Genomic DNA, 25582 nt, shown 5'->3' with positions numbered 1-25582 from the left:
CAGTGCAAAATTAGAGCTATTATTATATTAGGGCTACATCTAAGAACTTGAATAGGTAAATGAGATAGATATGAAGTAAACAGCAGAGGGTCATAAGACACCGATTATTGAAGTGGTAGAGGAAGAGAAGAAATTGAGCTAATTATCATCGATGTCCAGGGAGTGGGTGGATCATCGGGAAGTGAGATGATCTGCATTGTGGAGAAAGCGGCAAGTCTAAGCATAATTCAACGACTTGCCATGCAGTAATTGTTGGGTGTCTAGCAGACAGAATTCATTTTGTGGGATTACCTGTTGTGGTTACATAGCAGTTTCTATCTCGGGGGTTATTACACATCTTGTGATCACAATTATCAAGTACATTACCCTTCCCACATGTTATTTTGTGTGCAAGTTCCATTCCTAGGTATTCACCCGAAGTTGTTCCTGATTAGGGCTCAATTCACAACAACAAGATCTTGTTCAAAACTTTCATATTTTGTGGTATCAAGTAAGGAAGGTGAGTGAGTGTGACACATGTTGATAATATGCTCTTGCCTCTTTGGAAAAGTGGATCTCCCACAACAAACATTTACGCTAGTCCGTATAAAATGCACCAACTCCCACTTCAACAAAACATAAACATCCATTCTTCAATAATTTTTCAACTACAATTTTACTGCTCTCATTAGGGCATCCAGGCAACATTGCTATTTGTCTTGGCTCTATTTCTGAAGCTGGCAATTTGCTTTCAGGTTAGTCATGACAACATCATCAGAGCTAGAGCACTTCTAACCATATCGATTAACCTTAGTTCAGCCCACGACCCCTAATGCCACGTTTTATATCAAAAAATGGAAGGAGGCTCTAAGTCTCTTCAGGAGGTAATACACTACCTCCAACAGGCTCTCGAAGCCACGAGCTGGCAGAAGTGGCAAGAAACTGGCCTACAAAGGTTCATGAATGCCTCACATCCAGACATGAAGTGTTCATAAGCAAGAAGATTGCAATGGACCTCTTCACCACCTACAGCATTACGATGCCAGTAGGTCGGCTCCCTGCCACTGCCTGGACCAATGGTTGGGGAGGCCATCCAGTAATCCATCCAGCCTGTCGCTCTGCCCAAGGACCAATAGTTAATCCAATGACTGGTTGAAGAGCAGAAGTTTGTGCAGCAAACTTCATCTGGGCCTCACACTGCCACACCACAGCCCAGCAATGCTTCTCTGGCTGAAACAAGCATCCTGTGCAGCAAACTTCGTCTGGGCCTCACACCACAGCCCAGCGATGGTTCTCTGGCTGAAACAAGCACTGTGCAGCAAACTTCGTCTGGGCCTCACACCACAGCCCAGCGAAGCGATGGTTCTCTGGCTGAAACAAGCACCCTGTGCAGCAAACTTTGTCTGGACCTCACACTGCCACACCACAGCTCAGCCATGCTTCTCTGGCTAAAACGAGCATCAGGACAGAAGCCAAAACAAGCATCGGAACAGAAGCCAAAACAAGCATCGGAACAAAAGACAAAATGTCTACGCCGTTAAGTACAAGTCACCAGCAATCTTGATTATAGATCGTGCCAGGGGCTGTCACCTGCCCTGGAAGTCTTGTTCGGGAGGTTATAAACATGTACAAGGTACTCACCAATAAAATCAAACTCTTTTTCTATTAACCTAGCTATTTTGGAGTCACTACAGTTGTGAAAATGTTTCTCAAGTATAAAATTTGTAGGAGACCAGACCTGAGTATGATTTGTTGATGACTAGTGGAACTTATGTTTTTTATAGATGGGTAAATTAAGAAGCTGCTCAATAGCATGTGGCCAATCTGTAAATGATGCTATGTCCTGGGGCGCTGTTGCCCAAGTTCTTACTTTTTCTCTAATGACACTCAAAGAAATAGTCTACGAATGTCACACGAAACGGGATCATGGGAGCGTTTCCTACTTGGAGGACTAATCCCGAGGAAACAGGTTTTTACATAGTTACCATGACGACGATAGTGATGATCTTAGCGCCCGCAGCTCCAATCTTGATACCTGTTGTAAAATTGCTTGTATTTTGATTGTTCACTCTCTCCTTCCTCAACCCTCAGGTACTTCGACTACGAGATTTATGTATGCTGTGAAGTGTCTTGATTTTCTATTAATTTATCAAAGGATTAAGTTCTTTCCCTAGTTATGCACAACTAGGCTGGAGTATTTATGCACAGGTTTACCCAGTGTTAATCCGACTGAAGGCAGATTCTCCACCACATTCCCCCAGAATCAACGCTATTCGGATTCGCTAGGTATACCGATGTGCATCTGTGATCTGAACTTGTTGAACTTGACGTTATTGAGCGGTTTCGTGAATCCATCTGCCAGCATGTCTTCTGTTGCAACATATTCGAGTTTCACTTTCCCTTGTTGAATCCAGTCCTTAACTGCATGGTGCTGTATGTCGATATGCTTGGTCTTGTCGCTGGCTCCTAGGTTGTTCGCAATCTTTATAGCAGCTTGATTGTCTCCGTATATCAGAGTATTGGCTCGTAGCCTAATGGTTTGCGCAGTTTGACTTCTTTTTTTTCGATTTGTAGCCTTTTGAGGCACCACTGTATCATTCAGTGTATCCAGATTCCTTCTTTAGCACACGGAGTGAATCCGCCATACTCGGCCTCGGTTGTTGAGATGGCTACGCTTCTTTGCTTCTGAGCTTTCCATTTTATAGGGCCACCAGCTAAAGCAAATACCATACCTGATACCGACTTTCTGTCTTTGGAGTTCGCGTAGTCAGCGTCGGGGTATTCTATCAAGGGTTCCTCCATTCCCCCACGGCGCAGCAAGCTAAATCCAATGCCCAGTCAGGCAGTATCTCTAAGATATCTTGCTACTCGTTTGGCAGCATCCAAGTGTCTTTCGGCTGGATTTAAGTTGTGTTGTGATAGCATTGCTGTCGCGAAAGCTACGTCCGGTCTGGTCATCACGCTTGGATACATCAGTGTTCCAATCAGCGACTGATATATTTTCTTGTTAACACTCTTCTCTTCTTCGCGTATTGGTTCCAGCGTTTCCCATGCCGCTATGGGGGTGCTGACCGGCTTCGCTTGTGGTGTAGTGATATCGAACTCTTCGGACATTTTCTTGATGTATTGCTTTTGACTGAGCCACATCTTTTCTTTGTCCCTGTTGGGATTGACTTCCATGCCTAGGAAAGTTTTCAATTCCCCCGTCCTTCTATGAGTTCATTGATCTGGGGCTTGTCAGGACCTTCCACGGCTATGTCGTCAACGTATACGAGCGCATTAATGTGTTTTTGTGGATTAATCATGATGTACTGGTCATACGGGCATTTGCGGTTATACCATCACCAATAAACAGGATGACGCTCTTGGCCTTACGATCGCTAGAGATGGGGCGAGCTACCCAGTTGGCAACAGTCGTCTCGCCGTTATGGTAGGTCAGTGTAACTTCGTACTCGCCGGGATCCTTGATGTGAATTCGAGGGTAGATCTTGGAGGCGACGTTGACTATACTCTTGGACTTGGCGGCCCTGGCAAAGCGGTCCTCAATATAGAGATCAAAGTCTTGACTAAGTACGAAATCAGCTTGATCGAGGGGCAGAATGCAACCAAGTTTATGGCAGGTACCTAGACGCTAGTAATTCTAGGCAGCACCGAGAGAAGCGGAGGCCAGAAGGGCGAGGGATGTGAGCTCAGCCATGGTGGAATAAAGGGATGGAGAGGAAGGAAGGGCAAAGGACAAGACACGGGTAGCATTCGATTGTTGTCGGTCCACATTCCACCCCTTTCACGCCATCAACTGCTTTAACGACATGTTCTGTTCCATTACATCAGGGCCAGGGTGGCCAAGCGCCTGATGCCATCGATTTTCTGTGGGCGTGATGGATTTACGGGGTTCTGCGCTTGTGACTGCGGACGCGCTACTCCGAAAGAGCTCCATTGGTGTATCGTAGCCGAAGTTGACGAATATTTTTCCATCTAGTTCTCGCAGGAGCGCAAAAACAGGTTCGTCGTCAGAGAAAAGTACATCCTACGAGTGTTGAGATACACTCCGCGAGATTTGAGAGATTTGTTGGATACTAGGTTGGTGAGGAAGTCCGGCACGTAAGCGACATTGGTGAGTTTGATATATTCGGTCTCTTTAGGGCCACTGATCGGTAAAACAACCTCTCCGTAGGCCTCTATTTCGACCTTCTGGCTCCCTGCAGCTAGCTGCTCACTGTGCACCTTGCGTGTGTCTGTGAAGCCCATGCGTGTTTGTGACATGGACATCGGAACCAGTGTCATAGATTCAGCTGCCTCGAAGACGGTCGAAATGATTGTGATATTGAACTGAGAAAGCCCCAGCTGTGGATGTCACAAAGGCCTTCTTGATTTCGTTGGCTGCACTCGTGTTCGGTGGATTTTCTGGCTTGTTCTGTGAGGACTTCGGTTTCTGAACGTACTTTATCGAATTCTCGACTGACTTGTGTAGCTTCTAGCTACTAGTAAGCTTCTTATCTATTGAATCTTGAATTTGCTGATTCGCCTTTCATTCCGTGGTGCGAAGTATTGGGTGTAGGTAGGGGCATGCACTGAGCCGATGCATCTCTCCACGTAGGCAAGACTTTTCCACAGGTTTTAGCTTCGGCTGGTTCGTGGTTGTGGCAAAAGCCTCCGTCTGTGGCTGCGTGCCCCTCAGAGCGTTGATCATTTAACACTCCTGTCTGAATTGGACAAGAACTTCTTCAAAGACGATATTTTCGTTTTGTATCTGGGGGGCGACCACTCGTTCGACCCAAGCAGTTGGTGCGATAGGATTGCCTGACGACAGCAGTGCTTCAACAGCGCTGGCATTCTCAGCCTTTGACAGTCCAAGTTTTGTGAGATTTGTATGGGCTGCTAGTAGATTGTTGAGCCATATCTCAAGGCTCTGCTTCTTCGGTGCCTGAAGGGCCTGCTTCTAAGCTTCACGTGCCTATTTGTTTTTCTCAACGGCAGACTGCTTGAACCGGTTGTGAAGAGCGGCGATTTGATCTTTGGCGGTGTGCTTTTCTGTAAGCAGAACCATGCCAAGGTTACCCGAGACCGTTTGATCGATGAAGTCTGTGATTGTTTGTAGAGCCTTTTGCTGTGTCTCGTACTTCTTCATCTTGAATGCAAAGAGGCGATACTTTGGCTCATAGGGGGGGGGGGGGTCTCCAGGGTCAGGGTATTCAGATTCAGTGAGCAAGGTAACGCTAGCGGAGGCTGCATCACTGGCGGTTGGATCTTCTGTAGTGCTAGTGGCTGTAGGCTGATTTTCTAGTTTAATAATGTCCCATACAGATAGGGCAATGGCTTTAAGCTTTAAGCGGTTGAACTAGACCTCCCAATCCGATTGAGAGATCAGCTTGGCCTCAACTTGATGCACTTGAATAGACATCGTGACCTGAGGGGTGCAAGGTTTTCTTTTTATGATATAATATTCGTGACTGTGTTTGGAAGCTTGCGTTAGCACAGGTGAGGCGGGAATGGAGTTAGGTACAGTGACAAAAGCGAGGTGACGTAGACGATGTAAAAGTGAATCAACATGGCGGGTACGAGTGCGAGATTTTGTGTTTTGCAAGTGAAAGGCGTGAACCGGGCTCATAACTGAATGAATCAACTAACAAGAAATTAGAGTCTTGGTAAAGACTAGGTGCGAGAATTGAGATCTCTTTGTCAGCGCTATTTCGGCGTCAACTAGTTTCAACCTTGTTGGTTTGAGCTCAGAAGGGAACTCCCCGTGGCCGCTAGATCTGTGTGCCGGTGTGATGGGATTTCCCAACTTGTAGAATGCTTATGTTTTAATCTCCAGCCGGCTTGTTTCAATCTTAGCCAACACAAATGATAACATGCATGATGAGTGAATGCGTCAGAGCGCCCTGTTGAAGTCTGAGGTTCAGATCTTTTGACAGGCAAATGAGCCTCCTAGCAACTACCGTAGAGCAAAAGAAGAACTACCTAGAGAATGGAGACAAGATGACTGCATATGGGGAGATGAGCGAGATTAAGTGAAAAATTGTCAAGGTGCAGGTGATGGTGGGCTTATCAATACGTCGTAGTCGGAAGGTCAAGGCCGGCGAAGCCAAGGTAGGTAGTGTGGAACTTGTGGCAAGGCTAGGCTAGGCTGGTCATAACCCAAGATAATGTCGATTTTTTGGGCTTGAACTTGGATTGATTAATAGAGGTCGTTGTTGTTGGGATAACTGTGAAACAATAGTGGTAACTTTCAGGTGCTGTGTTGCGTTTGTATATTATGTTCTTCCTTGAGGGTCAACATTTTTGGTGCATTACAAATCATGCCGGTCAAGCGAGTCGGAAAAGGTAAAGAAGCCGTCATTCCGACAGCATTCTATGTAAAGTCGGCCCAAGACATTGTGGCAGTTGAAGCACCTCATTATTCCTTGCTCTAGATATTTCAGCAGCAGGTCAACGCGTTCTTCTTCAGTTATGGTTAGCCTTCCCACGTTTTCGACACTGCTGGTCTCTCGTCTCTACCTGCTCATCAACGTCTTTTAAGTGAATCTCACCTTCCTTCTTGGCTACAGCCATCCTCCCTTCATCTCGTAGTCGTGGTCGTGTCATCGTCACTCTACACAGGCCTGCTAAGGGTAGTCCTATTTACATGTCCAAGGTCCTGGACCCAAGTCCCTAATAAGGTTATCCTATGCATTATCGCCTTCGTCCCAACTACTAAATTATTTTCCTTTGCTCCTTTTCTTTGGTATTCGTTCTACGCTCTGTTCACTACTCTGTCTGTTGTTTGATGTTTGTTTTCGTTCATTTCTTTTTTTTACCCTTTTTGTACCCCTACTATGATAGAGCAGAGATGAACAACAAGTTAACTTGCGAGTAACTGCGCTTCGCTCGCCAAAACTCTAAAGTGAACGTTGCAGAGGGTTAATTCTCTCCGGCAGTCCGTCCGGCGTCGTTTGATCTCTATGATTCCCGTGGACGTTAAATATATTCAAGTCCAAGTTCAAGTTCATGGTGCCTTTTGCCCTCCAACCTTTAATGCCCATGAAAGCTATCACTAGGCTAAATTCAAGGTACATTGTGAAGAAAACAGCATAATCGTGCCATACTCTGGTGGGTTTGGGAAGCCTCATTGAGTTCTACAAAAAACCCCGAGTCCGCTCATCTCTGCAATGTAGTAAAAGTAGAGAGCCAGCTTGGATTAATAAACACTCAATTCCGATGTCCGTATCCAGCCCGTTATGGACGCTTCGGCATGTCTTTTTCTTCTTTCTTTACTGTTATATAAAACATAGACGTACAAACACGGACCTAAGCCCATATACCTCCCTCCGGCTCCGGGAATGTAGTGCAAAAGAGTCCGTTCTCTTTCTGGCCGGTGGACTTTATCTCCAAAACCTGAGCCTGGACTTCTAGCATCATCGCAAAGATTCTGCCCACTACACGGAAGATAGGTATCTATGTTTCCTCAACTTACGTAACCTAGGCGCGTTTAGGTCGACACAATCGCCCGTTACAATTGCAACAGTAAACATGTGGCTGGCCCGGTGCTTTTACTAAGCTAAGTACCCATTGCCGGCAACAGGTACAGGCGCCCCTCAATTCTGCATTAGCAATTACTACGCGGGCATCAGGCTTATGTGGGCATCAGGTTTTACGCACTCTGATTGGCTTTAGCTTACAAGTTGTGGGTTTAGGTCCAGGGTCACATGACAATCTGACCCTGACCCCACTCTGAGATAGACTTACGAAGCGTCAGCCTCGGAAGTCTGTCACAGAGTTTCCTTCCTTCTTCATCAAGCATTAATAATCAGAAAAATTGACATATATTTTAGGATTTCTATACATGCGAGTCTACCGTATACATATGCATCAACGTGAGTGATTGTAGCGTTTTGTTTACTGTGATCAATAGCTGCAGGGTTACAACTGCCGTATCTTAGACGCAGGCGTAACACCCACACGGTGAAGCATGTGCACTTACAGCCAGCCAAATCTCAAGGATTCTTTACAAGTAGCAACACTACAACTGCTGTGAATTTCTTTTTCTGGAAGGGCCATTTCACAGCCCTTGTCTCTATAGCTATCTTAGTAGCCATACCCAAAAGCTAAGAATCCAGGGTTGATACACCCATGTTGACTAGCTTTAAGCTTCAATGTTTACTAGGTCATGATGTTACAGCGAAGGATGTCATGTATATGAGTGAAATGTAGAGCTCATAGCTAATTCCTTTGTAATGATCTAGAACACTGGTTGCAAGAACTCCACCATGTCAAAACAAACTTGTCTCTTTATATTGCTGTATAAGCTTACTAGGATTATTCTGTATGTCACTAATCTGAGCCAAGGCTCCCATGATTACTGACCCTGACCAGGTTTAGCCAAACATTAGGGTTAGTATCTCAGCCTAGACAATGTAGTGAGGAATATGTGTTGGCATGCATGGCAGTAGCAACAGATATGAGTAGTGTAGAGGATACTGTTGACATGTAACCCTAGGTCTAAGCCATCTAGCAATCCATGTCCTAACCCTAGGTGATCATATGACATAGATATACTCTGTGATAGCACTGACCACTAGGTAGTAGAAAGTAGAGTTGATGGAACTATCAGAATTGTACTGTGAACTACTAAACAATAATATGTAAAACGGCTGAGATCCACACTTGAACTAAGAATCAGGGAGAAAAACAGGATAGGGAATCATAGATCCCTCTTCTTGTCATTGAGAGACATTCAATACGTCCTTGCAATACACACCATTAAGACCACTATATTATCGCACACTCACTGTTACATGATTTCACGATACTCGGGGCCATTGGGAGGATGGTATATTCCAATTCCAACTGCACACTTCCTGGCAAGGTAAATCCCTAAAATTGACTAGTAGTAAGCTAGCGAATCCCCACCCAGCATTGATATCTGTATTGTGACGGTACGCTGGTGCCTCCTGCCCTGACTGCTGCCACTTGTGCTACACTGCTAATGGCGCTGTGTTACCATGTCTACTGCTGTAGCCTTGTGTTACCTTGTCTCCTGCCATGGCCTTGTGTGATCATGCTCACCGCTAGCCTCGTCTACTAGGATCATCGCTATAGCCCTGCTCACCGTTGTAGCCTTGCTCATCGACATCCTGCCTGCTAGGTCTATCGCTGTAGCCTTGCTCACCGTTAGCCTTGTCCTCCAGGACTATCACTGTAGCTGCTCACTGCTACAAGCCTCACTCCTCACCATAACTCCTGTTCACTTTAAAACTGTTGTGTTACGGGTAAGGCGCAATGCTATGATTCGTATATAGTCTTTATTGATTGATGAGGAGGGAAAGGAGTCTATCTGGTGAGCAGGGTGAAATACTTTACTTACCCCCTGTGTATCCGCCCACCTTCACCGCCTTCCATATTCAGTACTAAACTGCAATATGTTGTAGATATATAAACTAGCTAGAATATCTATCTCTGTTGACTGAACGCTGCTCCCCAAGCAACGCACTTGTCTCTCTTCTGAACCCTTCTGTTGAATACACTTTCTGAACTCTGCAACTCTCGTCCATGTCTACCAAATTCTGCCTGTCCGTGACATGTTTAGCCCTTTTGTAGCCTATTGGCAGGGGCCACTGACCATATCTTCTTATTGATACAAACATGATGTTTCAGTCTAGTGATCCAGTCATGTCAAGATATGATGCCATTATTTTGGTGACATAGCCTCACCTTTGAAATTCATAGAATCTACAACCTTTTGCAACAAAACACAGTGCCTTGGAAAAGGCCCTTTATGATAATAACCCTAATGCTTGATGGAACTAGGCTAGGGTTAGGGATACTGGCAACGCCAACTTAGGTTACTAACATGAAGCGACTGAAGCATCAAATTCTAACATAGTAGCAAGTTGAAGCATTCAGTCGAGTAAAAAGCTTACGAAGTAGGAAATATTTATCACATATATACATGTGTATATTTCAATGCCTCCAATGCTTGCCCTATATGCAATTTCACTATATCCAAGTTCCTTGTGATGTGCACCTGGTTCTAGGCACTCATCTGAAGTTATTCCTGTTTACTGATTGTGAGCTAAATAACGTGCTCTACAAGTGAGTAACACATTTTTAATTCTTCATCTTGATAAATTAATTCTCTCGTGCTAGATATGCCTCAGTTAGCTGGTCAAGCTAACATCATACCCTTCAGGCCCTTCAAAATGGCCTGAGATTTAGTCTCCAACGCACTGCAAACATCTCACCATCCCCTGTTATACAGTCGATTCCTGACCAAAGCTACTGCCATACAACTGCCTCAACCACAAAAGGTATCACAGGAGGCACTGCAGGAGGGACCACAGGAGGCAGAGGGAGGGAAGGAGGCTTCATACAACACTCACTCAGCACAAGAGGCCCAGAATAGACTTTCTTGAAAGGGATGTTGTAAAGTGGGGCTAGTACGACTATTTGATTGGCTGGACCTTTGTTAATTTAGGCATGTTATTGGTTCAATTACTTGGTGTCATGTGGGGCATTAAACTTTTATGTGCGCGTAGGAAATTGTCATGGTGCGAATAGGAACACTCATGATTATCAGTATCAAGAAGGCGATAGAAGAAGTGCAAGCTGCTGATAAAGTAGCAAAGTGGTCAATGACAGGACTGCAAGTTGGATCCTCCGTTAAAAGATTTTCAGATCACTTATTAGTAATGTTGCGTATTGGGAAAGTCCAGTGTTGGGGCAAGAGGTTTTCCTACACCTCCGCTTGTGTGCCGTCGGCTTTTGTAGGGAGACAAGGTTTTGATATCAAGTAGACACCGAGATATAGAAATACTCTTGCGACTGTGTTTATAGCCTATGGCTTGGCCTGAATATGGCTGGATTTAACAAAGAAAGGGTGTAACAGGCATGACGAGCATGTGTTGCAAGCAACCTAAGTCAGTGTTACCAGGATTGCTGACCCTGATCCTGTTCGCCCAAACGTTTGGTTAGTATCACACATAAAGGAAGGGTCTTCTTCCAAGGCCCATGTGCTTGATCTAGACATGGTAGTGATGGATATATAAACCGGCTGAGATCCGCTTCTTTGGCAAAACATAGATAGATATAGAATTAACTTCAATAATCACTTATTCCCTCTTCTCCTCTTTACAGGATATTCAGTACGTCCTCCTAGTATTTACTGTCAAGTATGCATCGCGCACCTTTTTATACCTTTGAGATAGCAATTGCAATAAAAACACAACAAACCCTTCAGTGAGTCTAAATCTTCACTATACCCTTGTCCAGATGTCTCAATTACTACTTGAAATGTTCTTGCGTTATGACTAGGACCACCAGCGACATATGCTTGTGCTGCGTGTTAAGTGGAAGGGGTGTCAGAGGCCAAAGCCTGGATGACAAGATTAAGAAGCGAGCTGTCAGAGCATGACTAAACTATTATGTGGACAGGAGCACTTAGCTATGATAAAAGTATCAATCATCCCCTCTTATAATCGGCAGTAAAAGAAGAAAAATGAGTTAATATAAGCAACTTCATCACATAAGTCAGGGTACACCTACCTATCATCATACGATACCTCTATAAGCAAAGCTAATGTCTATTAATTTATATTTGTTTTTTGTTTACCTCGGTCACCTCCTTTTAAAAAATCAACACCCTGGAAACTTTGAAGGCATAAATGGACATGTGTGGTTGAAATTATTTCAACTGACCCAAGCCCTTCCTCGGGATGTATATATAATGGTGCTGCATTTCAAACTTGTGAGTCTCCTTTCTTCATTCTTTAAGGAACCTCAGGCTACCACTTCTCGTACCTATCTAACCCTCACATTCAACTTCTTTTTGAACGCTTATCCCCTCGTTTGGTGGTTCATATTCACTTCTTCTTATCATTTTTTTGCCTTCGCAAGCCTATCGGCTCCCTAAACAAAGTATACACCCCATATCATCAGTTACCAAACATGCAACGTTGGGCTATTACCCTACTTCTGGCCTTTGCTGCCAGTTCCATGGCGGTGCCTGTTAAGGATCCTGGAAACATGCCTGGCGATGATGACAGTCTTGGTGGACTTGAAGCGGTCCCTGGCTGCAGATTGTGGGAGAGAATTTGTTGGTGCGTACACCCGATCTCGGGGGAGCTTGTTGAAATGCCGCTTGGTTGGTGCCTTGGCTATGATTAGATGTAACGAAAGTTACAAGCGAGCGCCAAATCTTTTACCACCGACATTATAGATTCTGTTATAAAAAGGCAGTAAAGCATTTTATCCATTAAAACTAATTGCCATTCTCTTCTCCAAATACCTCAAAAATAATGTGACATGTTCTTGGGTTATGACCAGCCTGACTACATATTCCACGCCGCCTTTCCCTCGCCGGCCCCGACCTTCTCTGGCCACCACTTCGGGATAATGCTGCCATGGCCTGTGCATCGACGTCTTTCTAGTCAATTCCATAACACTTCCCTTGCCTACAGCGACCTCGACTTCATTCTGTAGCCGCGTCCTCTTTGCTCTACGCTGGCCATTAGTAGAACCTGTACAACAATGACGTAGATGAGCTAAGAGCCGCACTACACAGCACTTGAGACTTTCCCAACGCCATCTGCGAGTGTCCTGCGCTATCTACATCCATTGGAAATAGCAGCTATTAAGCACCATCTATTCGTCCGAAAATAATGTCAAGGGGATTTGAAAATTGACAAACGTTTGGGACTTCATCATGCATAGACAGCCAAGATAAATTAGAACTGAAACAACTTATGTACAGTGCAGTTCATTACGTATACCTAGAGCTCGCCGTTGGTCAATAGGAATTAAGTTTCTCCTATTTCCTTGCAGGCGGACAAACGTAAAAGGCACCGACTAATTGGATCAGTAAATGCACCGGCCTAGCTACATGTTTATTGTTGCAATTGTAACGGGCGATTGTGTTGGCCTAAACGCGATTAGGTTACGTAAGTTGAGGATAGAAAAAGAGATGCCGAAGCGCCCATAACGGGTTGGACAGGGATATCGGAGTTGACTGTGTATTGATCCAAGCTGGCTCTCTATTTTTATTACATTGTAGAGATGAGTGGATTCGGGGGGTTTTGTAGAACTCAATAAGGCTTCCGAAACCCACCGGAGTATGGCACGATTATGCTGTTTTGTTCACAATGCACCTCGAATTTAGCATAGTGGTTGGTAGCTTTCATGGGCATAAAATATTGGAGAGCAAAAGGCACCATGTGGTCGTGTCGCTGAATATATCTAACGTTCATGGGAATCACAGGGATCAAACGACGCCGGACGGACTGCCAGACAAAATTAACCCTCTACAACGTTCACTTAGAGTTTTGACTAGCCAAGCGCAGTTGGTCCGAAGTTAACTTGTTGTTCATCTCTGCTCTATCATGGTTGGTAAAAAAAAAAGAACTGAACGAAAACAAACATCAAACAACAGACAGAGCAGTGAACAGAGCGTAGAACGGATACTAAAGAAGAGGAGCAAAGGAAAACAATTTAGTAGCTGGGACGAAGGCGATAATGCATACGATAACCTGATTAGGGACTTGGGTCCAGGACCTTGGACAGGTAAATAGGACCGCCCTTAGCAGGTCTGTGTAGAGTGACGATGGCACGACTACGACTACGAGATGAAGGGAGGATAGCTGTAGCCAAGAAGGAAGGTGAGGGTCACTAAAAAGACGTTGATGAGCAGGTAGAGACGAGAGACCAGCAGTGTCGAAAACGTGGGAAGGCTAGCCATGACTGAAGAAGAACGCGTTGACTTGCTGCTGAAATATCTAGAGCAAGGAGTAATGAGGAGTTTCAACTGCCACAATGTCTTGGGCCGGCTTTACATAGAATCCTGTCAGAGTGACGGCTTCTTTACCCTTTCCGACTCGCTTGACCGGCATGATTTGTAATGCACCAAAAATGTTGACCTCCGATACGACGTATCGATAAGCCCACCACCACCTGCACCTGCACCCTAATATTTCTTCAATTAATATTGCCCATCTCCCCATTTGCAGTCATCTTCCCTCCATTCTGTAGGTAGGTTTTCTTTCGCTCCACGGTAGTTGCTAGGGGGCTTATTTGCCTGTCAAAAGATCTGAACCTCGGACTTCAACAGGGCGCTGTGAGGCATTATCACCTGATTTTCCTTTGAAAGTATTTTTGGTGCTTGCGTGACTGGGCATTCGCTCATGATGCATGGTATCATTTAGGTTGGCTAAGACTGAAACAAGCCAACTGGAGGCTAAAACATAAGCATTCTACAAGTTGGGAAATCCCATCACATCGGCACACAGATCTAGCGGCCACGGGGAGTTCCCTCCTGAGCTGCTCAAACCAGCAAGGCCAAAACTAGTTGACGCTGAAATAGCGCTGAGAAATAGATGTCAAGAATAATGTGTGGTAGCTGTTGTGGTGGTAATTTGTGATGTACCTAGCATCGAAAGCACAAGACAATCAAAAGCGTGGTGTCAATATCTGGCGCTGCGTTTGTGATTGACATAGCTTGACGAAACCATCATCGTACGCTGCATACCAATCGTCAATTCTGTAACTTGACTTGAGGTGCTACCACAAAGCTATTGAGCTGTGTAGCCAGTTAAACAAAGGCTGAATCCCCGGGGAAGCTAAAAGTCACCTTTCTCAAACAAGACATTCATTACAACATACGAGTCTATTGAAGGACAAGGTACGTAATAAACACGTGCATCAAACAACTTTATATTTTTCCAATTGATCAGATAATCCTTGGCCACTAACTATGCCTTAACCCTATAACCAAGGTAATATACTTGCTGCTCTTCTGGCCCTTCAGGATAGCTCAGAATTAGGTCTCTGACAGGCTGCAAGGACGCAAGAAGTCGACTTATTGTAAGTTACCCTGCCGGCGCAATGGAATTCAATCTCGGCATGACGAGATCCCCAAGTCACGAAAACTACCTGATCTCCAAGACCAAATTGTTGTCTAGTTCATTTTCGATCTGGATTCGCGGCTAATAAACTGCTCGCCGACCACGACGCGTAGCCTGTCGGTTAATGCTGTGTTTCCAACTTCGTCAAGCGACAGCCAGACCCCAAGACGCAAACTCATCGTATACACGACCATAAAACGGCTGAACGCCAAGATCTCATTATTTTCCACAGTGGTTCAGTCTCGATTAGGTTTACTTATTGTAGATATTATCCAAGATGCCAACCATCTTCATATCAAGGAGCGATTTATCAAAGGCCGAGAACAGCTTTCATATAACGTTTATAATAAGCGAGCGCCCGAAGTTTCTCCCAAACACCATTTTCTATCTCTCAAGTGAAGTCTCTACACCACAAATCATGCCATTATCACTTAATGAGGCAAATATCAATCTTGCCCTTCAAGCCCTTAAGAAAGACCCTCAATTAAGTCTCTATCGCGCTTCAGATATCTACAACTTTGATGAGACTGGCTTTATTGTGGGTGTCATTGCAACAGGAATGGTTGTCACAGGCGTGGAAAGACGTGCAAAGGCAAAATTAGTGCAACCTGGAAACCGAGAATGGGTTACAGTTATCCAGGCGATCAATGCTGAAGGCTGGGCGATCGCATCTTTCATCGTGGTTGCGGGCCAATATCATCTCGACAGCTCGTACCGAGACAGCAGCCTCCCGGGCGATTGGGCTATTGCGACGACCCAAAATGGCTGGACTAACAATGCCACAGGTCTTGACTGGCTAAGGCACTTTGACCGACATACCAAGGTCCGATCCATTAGTCGCTATCGCCTTCCGATCCTCGATGGTCATGAAAGTCACCACTCGGTTGAGTTTGAGAAATATTGTGAAGACAACCACATAATTACACTCTGTATGCCACTCCATTCATCTCATCTTGATGTCGGGTGCTTTGGACCGCTAAAAAAGGCATACGGCCGAGACAACCAAAGCTTGATGCGCAGGTGATGGCAGAATTATCCAGAAGTGGTGGTCAGGGAAGGTCGGGGCCGGCGACAGCAAGGCGGTGTGGAACTTGTGGTACGGCTGGTCATAACTCAAGAACATGGCAGAGTGTTGTTGGGATATCTAGAGAAGAGAATAGCAATTAAATTCAGTCGACAAGATGCTTTATTGCTTTTTGATAAAAGAATCTATAATGTAGGTGGTAAAAAGAATGGGCGCTTGCTTATCATAGACGTTACCCATTCTCTATTCAAAGCTAAAGCACCAATTAATCGGCATTGGGACAGTCTCCCCCGTTATTGGGCTTACGCACCAGCAAACTTGCTCCCAATAAATGCAGCCAGGGATCACTTCAAGTCCACCAAGACTGTCATCATCGCCAGGCATGTTTCCGGGATTCTTAACAGGCACTGCTATAGAACTAGCGGCAAAGGCTAGAAGTAGGGTAGTAGCCCAACGTTGCATATTTGATAACTGATGTTATGTGGTGTATCCTTCGTGTAGGGAGCTGATAGGCTTGCGAAGGCAAAAGGGCCGAGAAAAAGTGAGCATGAACGATCAATCGAGGGGGATCAGCGTTCAAAAAGAAGTTGTATGTGACGGTTAGATAGGTACGAGAAGTGGTAGCCTGAGGTTCCTTAAAGAACGAAGAAAGGAGGCTCGCAAGTTTGAAATTCAGCGCCACTGTATTTATATCTCGAGCAAGTGTTTGGGTTAATTAAATAATTGTAAACGTCTCTAAAGTGACATAGGTCTTGATTTTGTAAAAGGAAGTGAGTGACGAAGGTGAACAAAAGAGATAATACGAAAGGGTGTGTCACAGCTATGCCCCCTAACGGTATCGTATGATAATAGGCTGGCGAACCCTAGCTCGTGTCATAAAGTTGCTGATATTAATTTAACTTTCTTTCTTCTTCTCTCGACTGTGAGAGATTTACACCTAGGGCTATTATTTTGTCACAGTCAGGTGCTACCGTCTACCCACACATTACTTTAGTCATGCTCTGACAGCTCGTTTTTAAATCTTGACGTACAGGCTTCGCCTCACGCCGCCTTTTGTTGAAAAACAGAAATAGCAAGAAAACGCATTTATTATTAGATGTCTAGACTATGATCAGGGATTCAGCATTGCGGTGTCTGCGGCAAGCCTGGCCATCACGCAAGAACATCCCAAGTAGTAATTCACACATCTGGACAAGAGCATAGCGAATATTTGGGCTGATTAAATGGTTTGCCGTGTTCTTATTTCGATTTCTATCTCTAACGTATCAAGACAGTGCGATGCATACTTGCCTGCAACGCGTGCTCATCATGCACGTTAGGCCCTTTTTATGTTAAATCCAGCCATATTCAGGCCAAGCCAGAGATGCGATAATCTCTACACACAGCTGCAAGAGTCTTTTCACATCTCAGCGCCTACTTGATATCGAACCCCTAAACAGAATGCTGCAATTGTGTCTTCCTACAGAAGATCGGGCAGAAAGGCCTGCTGGCTACCAAGCTGGCTGGATCTTAAAAAGTCATAGGAGATACTTGAAGCCGACGTACACCTGCAACCGCTGACTGCCCGGAAATGGTAACGGAAGACCACATCAACCACGCTGCTTCCGTCCACAACATGCTGTTCTATTTATGCAGGAAACTCGTAGGTAGATGTTAAATAATACCAACAGACTAACAAACAAACAATTCCCATAGAAGACGACGGCAGATAAGCGGAGGTGTAGGAAAGCCCGTTGCCCCAATACTGCACTTTCCCATTACATAACCTTACTAATAAGTGATCTGAATATCTATTAATGGACGATCCAACTTACAGTCCTGCCATTGACCACTTTGCGACTTCATCAGCAGCTTGCACTTGTATCATCCGACCCGAAATATGTTGCCCGCTCTGGAGTTGTCTTCGGACTGTCATTCAGCCTATCCTCTTGTATTTCTGGATGCCGCAGAGCTTTGGCTCGAGAAATGGGCCAATTCCCAGTAACAGTAAATATTATTCAAAAAGCACGTAGCCATCCATTCCTCCTTAGCTCAGTTAGCAGAAGCCTCTCACTAGGTAAACAACTGCCCTAGACATGAATGATTCAAACCTATTAGCTTCCTGACGTCTATCAATCTTTGTCTCAAGGTCCCAGTGGTAATCAATGAATCTCACTACCTAGGTTGGTCGCCTCGTTGTCATAGCATTCCCTTAACTCAAACACGAATCTGATTGTGGGACGGGGCGTACCCCAGAGACTCCTCACAAAGAAACTAGAAGGCCAGTGTATCTTCTTGTTTCCTGGATAACTGTTTATCAAGCTGGATTTGCTCTTTCAAGGCCGCGATGAAAGCATTCTGATGATGCTGCGAAAGACCAAGAGGAATAGTATTGGCAAAGGGTGGCGAGGAAAATGGGGATTGAAGTGGTAATATTCCATCACCACCACCAACATATATCGGGTGACCAGCTTGACAGTTTGGGAATGGAATTCGAAGTTCCGATAACTTCTTAGCTTTTCACGTCGCCCATGAAGCCACCATGACAAGAAGTGATATAGAGGCAGGTTTTCGAGGGGCTGCACTTGCTCCCATGAATGCAGAAAATGACATATCAAAGCTTGATGTGCAACTGCGGGCTCCAACACCGGCTACAGATGGGGCCATCCTCCCTGACCCCTGGGTCTCAAAGACCTCAAAAGCAGTTCTTGAGGCCAGCTTAAAATCTGAAAGACGAGCGAGGCAGCATCGGAATGCCTTACTGGAGCCTGAGAACCAGATGCTTCGACAGGCAAATGTGACTGTTAGTAAGCAGCCAATGCAACCCTAAACGTGGTACTGAATGTCCCAGCTTCACGCTTTCACGACGGATCGGCGCCCTCTCCGTTTGTTGGTGAAAAGATAGAAAGGAACCCGAGGGGAACAGACAGACTCCTATGGTCTTGTGAAATCGCTTGCACTCATTAAACTTCCTTTCTTCTCCCCTCTCCGGAAGGCTCCGGTCAAGAGCTTTGCACCTGGGCCTATAGTCATGTGTTCTTGTCTGCACGTCGGCATAATCATGTTCTTGCCTGTGAAAGGGCGGATGACAAATGGGATAGTTTCGTCCACGGGCGGCTGGAGGAAGGAATTGCAATCCCCATTAGTAATGAAATACTCAGACCAAGAGAATGTTCCAAAATCAGCCCATTCCACCTGGATCACCCAAGTCACAAAACGCAATACGTGAGCCAACAGTTGGTCTGTTGGCATGTTTATTATCAAGCATCAATGGAGTTGTCCAGGTCTTATAAATACAGCCGGGATATGTAACAACAGTTTTTCCATGCCTGCCTGTCGTATGGATCGTACGCTACTAGTATGCTTAATGGTATATTAGTGCTCCGTAAGCGTTGCACGCGTTTTAAACAGTACATCCTAGCGGCCATACTCATAAGCTAAGAATCCAAGGCTGATACTCCCGCCTCGACTAGCTTTAAGCTTAAATGTTTAGCGCAATGAAGGCTGTCGCGTGTATGAGTAAAATGTAGAGCTCATAGCTAATTCCTTTGTACTGATCTAGAACACTGGTTGCAAGAACTCCACCATGTCTAACCAAACTTGTCTCTTTATATTGTTGTATAAGCTTACCAAGGTTATTTTTCATCACGTATTCTCTACATATTGCCAATCCGAGCCGAGGCTACCATGATTGCTAACCCTGACCAGATCTGGCCAAACATTAGGGTTAGCATCTCAGCCCAGACAACGTATTGAGGAATATGTGTGGTGTGGCAGTAGCAATGGACATGAGTGGCGCAGAGGATACTGTTGACACGTAGCCCCTCTAGTAATCCATGTCGTAGCCCTAGGTCATGTGACATAAATATGCTCTATTCTGTGATAGCACTGACCACTAGGTAGTAGTAGTAGAAAGTAGAGTTGACGGAATGATCGGAATTGTACTGTAAACTACCAAACAATAATATGTAAAACAGGTGAGATCCACACTTGAGCCAAGAATTAGGGAGGAAAACAGGATAAGGAATTACAGATCCCTCTTCTTTTCATTGAGGGACATTCAATACGTCCTTGCAATACGCACTATTAAGACCACTATGTTATTGCACACTCACTGTTACATGATTTCACGATACTCGGGGCCACTGAGAGGATGGTATATTCCAATTCCAACTGCACACTTCCTGGCAAGGTAAATCCCTAAAATTGACTAGTAGTAAGCTAGCGAATCCGCACCTAGCAAATTTATGTCTGTATAGCCTCTTTTGTAGCCTTTTGGCAAGGGCAACTTACTGCATCTCACCATTGATACAAAGATGATGTAGCCTCGGGGCCTCGGAAAAGGCTCTTGATGATACAAACCCTAATATCTGCCGGAACTAGGTTAGGGTTGGAAATCCCGGCAACCCCCGGCAATAGGCAAAAAAAAAAAAAGAAACAAGGAAAGAACGAAAACAAACTAAACACCAAACACAAACAAAGAACAAAGCAGTGAACAGAACGTAGAACGAATACAAAGGAAAAGTAGCAAAGAAAACAAACCTGTACCTCCGCACCCCCTCTCCCGAGAAATTACCTTCTCGCCGCGCCATCCCCTCTTCTTACATCCCAATGCCGAATACCCTCCACTTAGGGTCTAGTTCCCCTGCCAGATATCTGCAGCTCTTGTCTCCTGTGAGGAGCTTTCGCACAAATCTCATGGACAGATTCTTCTCATTGCCTAGACACTCCCATGGGTGGCTTGGTCGCACCCTGCGGCATGGCCAACCTTCCTTGGCAGTGAAAGTCCTCACTGGCAAATCGGCTCGCTAGTCTTTTCTTCTTGGCAGTACCAAAAGTTCTATCATCTTCAAAAGCAGTGGCTGTGATATTTCACTGTTTAAATTCGCCCGCAAAGATATCCGCCATTTTAGAGGGGAGGCTACCTAAATCGGTTGAGATCCGCTCTTCAGGCAAGAAACAGATAGATATAGAACAATCTCAATAATCACTTATTCCTCCTTCTAGGACATTCAGTACGTCCTCCTAATATCTACTGTTAGGCAGCCGATCTTGTCGGTACTTATGATATGTGATTCGCTGGAATGAAGTATTGTTCAAGTGCTAATGTCGATAATGGATCTTGCTACTGGCCTCTCACAGCTCTTCCTGGAGTTGACAGAAGCGAGATTAGCCGACCGCTGCTTAGGAGTATTTTGTTTCGACTTGGCTTTGGCAACACTCTAGGTGACATGTATCATTTCAACTGTTTGAATAGGTTAAAAATGTGAAAGCTGCTATTTAACATGTCTGAAACTAGCTGTACTTCAATTCCTGTCCCTGTGTACTGTCAATCTTGTTTCTTCGGCGGTAAACCAAAACTCTAGCTCGCCTTTCATTTCAAAATGCATCCAACCCGGCTCACGGCGCTCGTGTTCCTTTGTATCCAAAAAATTGACAAAGTTTACCTGTAATGGATGTGGACTACCAGCTTGGAAATAGAACTGACGGGAGTAGCACATGTGCATCGGCCTTGTGCAGTTCTGAACCATGTCAATACCTAGTCGACACTGTCCAAGTGCCCGTTGCGCGCCATTCTGATAATAAAGCAATATACCCCGGCAAATCCCAGTTGATTCGTCGCTGAAAACTTTAACACGATCGACATTCTGCAGCGAAGCCGACGAAAAAAAAGGACTTTTGAACGGAGGCTCGGCAGTGGCCGGGTTGTTGAATGCGGATATCAGGTATTTATTTTCCATTTCCATAGAGTAGGCTCCATAAACAAAAGTGGGCTCTAATTCGACTGCGCTGTATACAATTGTAGTTGGAGGTGACCGGCTGAGCACCATACGCACTGCTCGTGTGGAATAAGTAAGGCCAACTAGTACATCACCTGCTAGTCTCATGCGGAACTGATTGGATTGGATTAGACTTCTTCTGTGCAATTTATTTTTGATGAGATTAAACTTACAAGCCAGCATCCATTGAAGGGACCGAGGGTATTATCAAGTGCTAAAGGCGTAGCTAGTGCAACAACAGAGTCATTTTGTGGAATTGGAATATAAACCCAAGTGGCCAAGGCTCGGCGACTGGGATGTAGGCGTTGGAGGGCTTCCTGGGCACATGGAGCTTTCTCTGTATGGGCATGTATGGAGAAAATAATGTTAGATGAGTAGAAGAAAGTGATACCAGTTATTTGGCGTAAATCGATCGTCTTGAAATGCGTGGAGGGGCGGATGCTCGCCGGATGCAGTTGGCATTGACGAAGGTAGGGAGGTGTTGGAGTGTCCCAAGTTTCAAGCCCATAGTACATCGTCATCGGCAATGTCAAACGCAACAATCCAAACTGTGATTTAATGTAAGTTTCAAAAGACTTCCTACTTTAGATCTTCAAAAAGAGTAGGACTTACCTTGAACTGAGCAGTGACACCCTCGAGCTTCCATTGATCTGTCAAGACGAATACGCGGTCATCGGCCCGCCAGCTTCTGAGTTGCAAGTCCCCAGGTAGTCTTTTGACTTCTTGGAGACCCCTTGCATCAATGGTCAAAAGTAAACGTGGTAGTTCGTGCAGTGTGTCAGTAGTTGTTGGCTTACTGCCGCGTTCCCATGTTAAGACTGTAGAGAGGGGGATTGATAACAAATTGTCTGATGAAGGAGTAGAAAATTGTTGTCCAAATAAATGAGCGGAGTGAAACCGCCAGAACGCACTTGCCGATGAAAGATTATAAATCATTTCAACTATCTCCAAGGGGAGCTTGCTCATATGTGGGAGGCCAAAATCTTCAAATAATGACCAGTTCGGTCTTATGTTCGATTCTTGAAGGAGAAAGTGGGGAGCTTCACGCCATGGAGTTTGCCAGGCAGTGGCAATCCACATGTGGTCCAACGAGCTTTTTGCATCACAATGCTTTAAGATGTACTGAAAACAATCACAATGAACAGTTGAGGCCTCAGGCTTCTGAAAAGTGCAACAACCTGGCTTGCGGCATCGTCGAAGGCCGTTTTCATCTGGTGCTTGCGAATCGTAATCAGGGAAGATGCATGGACCAATAACTCTGGAAAATCTAGTCGAGTGGGTATTTCCAAGAACTTCAAGAGATTTTGTTGAACTAAAGTTAGTGCTGTGAACTAAGAAGTGGACAGCTTGGTTGTGAACTCACGCAGGAGGCACCGGTCATTGACTTGCATTGGATAGCTACAAATGCCACAATGCGGTCGAACGCCGACATGACGATGATGACGATGATGATGATGATGATGATAATGAATGAGCCTCATGCCTAATAAAATATTGAGAACTTCTAAAACTGAGAGATAATGTTCAAGACAACGAAGCAAGATTGGGATATGCAGTGATGGGATAGATTGTTTGAGGAAATGATGTACGTTTAAGTTGAAGGGGAGGGGAGGTGTTTAAATACACCACAGAAGCGGGGCATCATGCCCCACCCCACATAGCTATTGTTTTATTGTTGATGACATCTCAGTTCCACTTTAGACAGCATCAGGTAACTGCTCCATACTCATACCCCACATGTGCGTTATGATATGTGCAGGGGGCAGTCGTATCTTGATATGGTCAGATTTCCTCCTTCCTCCTTCCGCCTTCGCTTCGTAATATGCTTACTAAGTGTACACTACGCTCATCCCTGCGTGAAGTGAGGTGGAAATCCAGCTCAAGAATGATAGATGATTTGTTTATACCTAAAATTGCAAAGTAAGCCAGCTTTGAATATCCAAGAAGGTGAATACTAGACTGCAGATCTCGCAAATGTGTACATGAGTAAGTCTATCGTCAAAATCGAGGCATACCAGGTTCATTATCATGCCCGTCGTCGCCGACTGAAAGGCTTTCAATCTCGGCACGATACCATCTTTAATTTGTAGAAACTATCAGGTCTAGAGAAACAAGTCATAGCCTGGCTCATGTTTGGCTCGGATTCATGAGGGTTTCCCCCGCGGCTATGTGGTGTTGGGGGGAAGGGAGGTTTGGGAAGGCAAATCTAGTGTAGCCTGGGAGCCGGGATGGGCTACAGCCATTCAGGCGATCAGTGCTGAAGGCTGGGTCGTTGCGCTGTTCATTGTGTTGTGGGCAAACATCACCTCACCAGCTGGTACCGAGCAAGCAACCTCCTGAGGGATTGGGCTATTGCCACAACTTGTAATAGCCGAGCTGGCAAGCATCATGTGGCCCAAGCACCTTGATCAATACACGAAGGTCCAATCGGCTGGTTGCTATCGCTTGTTTATCCTCGGTAAACATGAAAGTCACCGCTTTGTCGTGTTTGGGAGACTTTGCCGGGAAAACAAGAGTACTACGCTTTGTATGCCGCATCATTCATCGTAACTACTTTGCGCTCTTGAAGTCGAGTGTATCAGACTGCTCAAAGTAGCTTAGCCTAGAAAGTAGCATTTCATAAGGTTCTCTGTAACTCATATCTAAAAGACTTGGCATCTTGTTGCAGGCTGTGCGCCTCCATTCAGTAAAGACGACGTGGCAAGGAGTGCATGGACAACTGGCACCCATGCATAAATATTGAGCAAGGATGACATGGCAGGATATGCATGGACAACTGGCACCCATGAATGACAACTAGCAATGGCTCATAGGGAACTCTGTTGGATGAAAGCAAGAGATACAGATAGGACCAGGGGAACTTAGTTTTAGATTCCTATTTCTTCTTTCTTCTTTAGATTTTTCTAAATAAAACGTCTTGTGGTATTTTTTCTGAGTGTTTAGCGTTAAGCACTGGCAACACATCTCCTAGTCTTCCAGGCTGTATTTCAGGCCACATAGAAGAAAGAGCTATCAAGACTGCACTTAAAGGAGCTTTGATTCTCTACTTGACCTAGAAAGTGAACACTTAAAGCTTGATGTGCAGCTATGGACTCCAGCACTTGTCAGGGTGGTGGTTACCGCCTAGACCCCTTGGGTCTCTGAGGCCCCAAAAGCTAGCCTTGAGGCCGAACGTCCGTCTCAGTATCTGGAAAAGAAACTATAAGGCATCAGAGGAGCTTTACAAAGTCAATTCTAGAAGCTCACGAGGCTCTTGAGAAAGAAACCAAGTCGGTTATACATAAGACTACCTTGCTGGCCATCTAAGAACGAAGATGTTTGACGACTAAATGAGATACTAAGCCGATGTCAAAGAGCTAAATGGACTAGATCACTGGAAAGTGTGGTAATGACAGAAAAGGAAGGGACGGAAGCAATTCGGAAATGGCTGTTTATGGGTAGGGGGCGGCCAAGTTTCAAAAGAGTGGTGGTCACGGAAGGGAAGCGCCATGCGGTGTGCGGCAAGAGTGGTCATGATGCTAGAGCATGGCGGGTAGTGATGGAGACCTCTGGGAAAGAATGTGGTGGTTGGTATTGATTATAAATTGGGTTGCTACGTGTTTGCTGGGGATTATGGTGGTAAAGGTAAGGAAAGTGCGGCCTATAGTTGGAGGCGGTGCATGTCTATCATGAACTCCTGGGACACAGTCGTCGCTGAGTACTTGCCAATGATCAAGAGCATTTCTTGGAGAAGTACACTAACTATTGAGAGGCCAATATCGCCAAACAATGACCAGTCAGGTTCAGCGGCCGCTTCCTCGGGGCAAAAGTGGAGAGCTCGACGGCATGACATGGAGCTTGCCATGTGCTAGCGATCTATAAGTGGACCAAAAACAACCTATATTGTAGCTTTGTAAAATGAGATCGAAATGATTATTACGGACGGTTGAGAGCTTAAGCATAGTACCACA

General features: G+C 45.1%; 3 protein-coding genes across 3 annotated transcripts; 2 read left to right on the top strand and 1 right to left on the bottom strand.

Annotated features, from left to right (window-relative positions):
* Positions 1–988: 988 nt before the first annotated feature.
* On the top strand, positions 989–1520 carry HOO65_050450 (uncharacterized protein; the record flags this gene model as incomplete). Its single annotated transcript, XM_071003546.1, has 2 exons — positions 989–1024; positions 1143–1520. 2 exons carry the CDS (start codon positions 989–991, stop codon positions 1518–1520), a joined length of 414 nt encoding a protein of 137 aa, XP_070858509.1.
* Positions 1521–2248: 728 nt separating this feature from the next.
* HOO65_050449 (Copia protein) lies at positions 2249–5107 on the bottom strand (the record flags this gene model as incomplete). The annotated part of the gene is made up of 7 exons (XM_071003170.1): positions 2249–2510; positions 2627–2800; positions 2951–3161; positions 3301–3603; positions 4011–4323; positions 4422–4437; positions 4959–5107. The coding sequence occupies 7 exons, from the start codon at positions 5105–5107 to the stop codon at positions 2249–2251; spliced, it is 1428 nt and encodes a 475-aa protein (XP_070858508.1).
* Positions 5108–15267: 10160 nt separating this feature from the next.
* Positions 15268–15873, top strand: HOO65_050448 (uncharacterized protein; the record flags this gene model as incomplete). Its single annotated transcript, XM_071000895.1, has 1 exon — positions 15268–15873. One exon carries the CDS (start codon positions 15268–15270, stop codon positions 15871–15873), a length of 606 nt encoding a protein of 201 aa, XP_070858507.1.
* Positions 15874–25582: the final 9709 nt, after the last annotated feature.

Source organism: Ceratocystis lukuohia, assembly GCF_044167205.1.
Source record: "Ceratocystis lukuohia strain C4212 chromosome Unknown Supercontig5_pilon, whole genome shotgun sequence".
NCBI classification, from domain to species: Eukaryota; Fungi; Ascomycota; class Sordariomycetes; order Microascales; family Ceratocystidaceae; genus Ceratocystis; species Ceratocystis lukuohia.
This window is presented reverse-complemented; position numbering and strand designations above follow the sequence as displayed.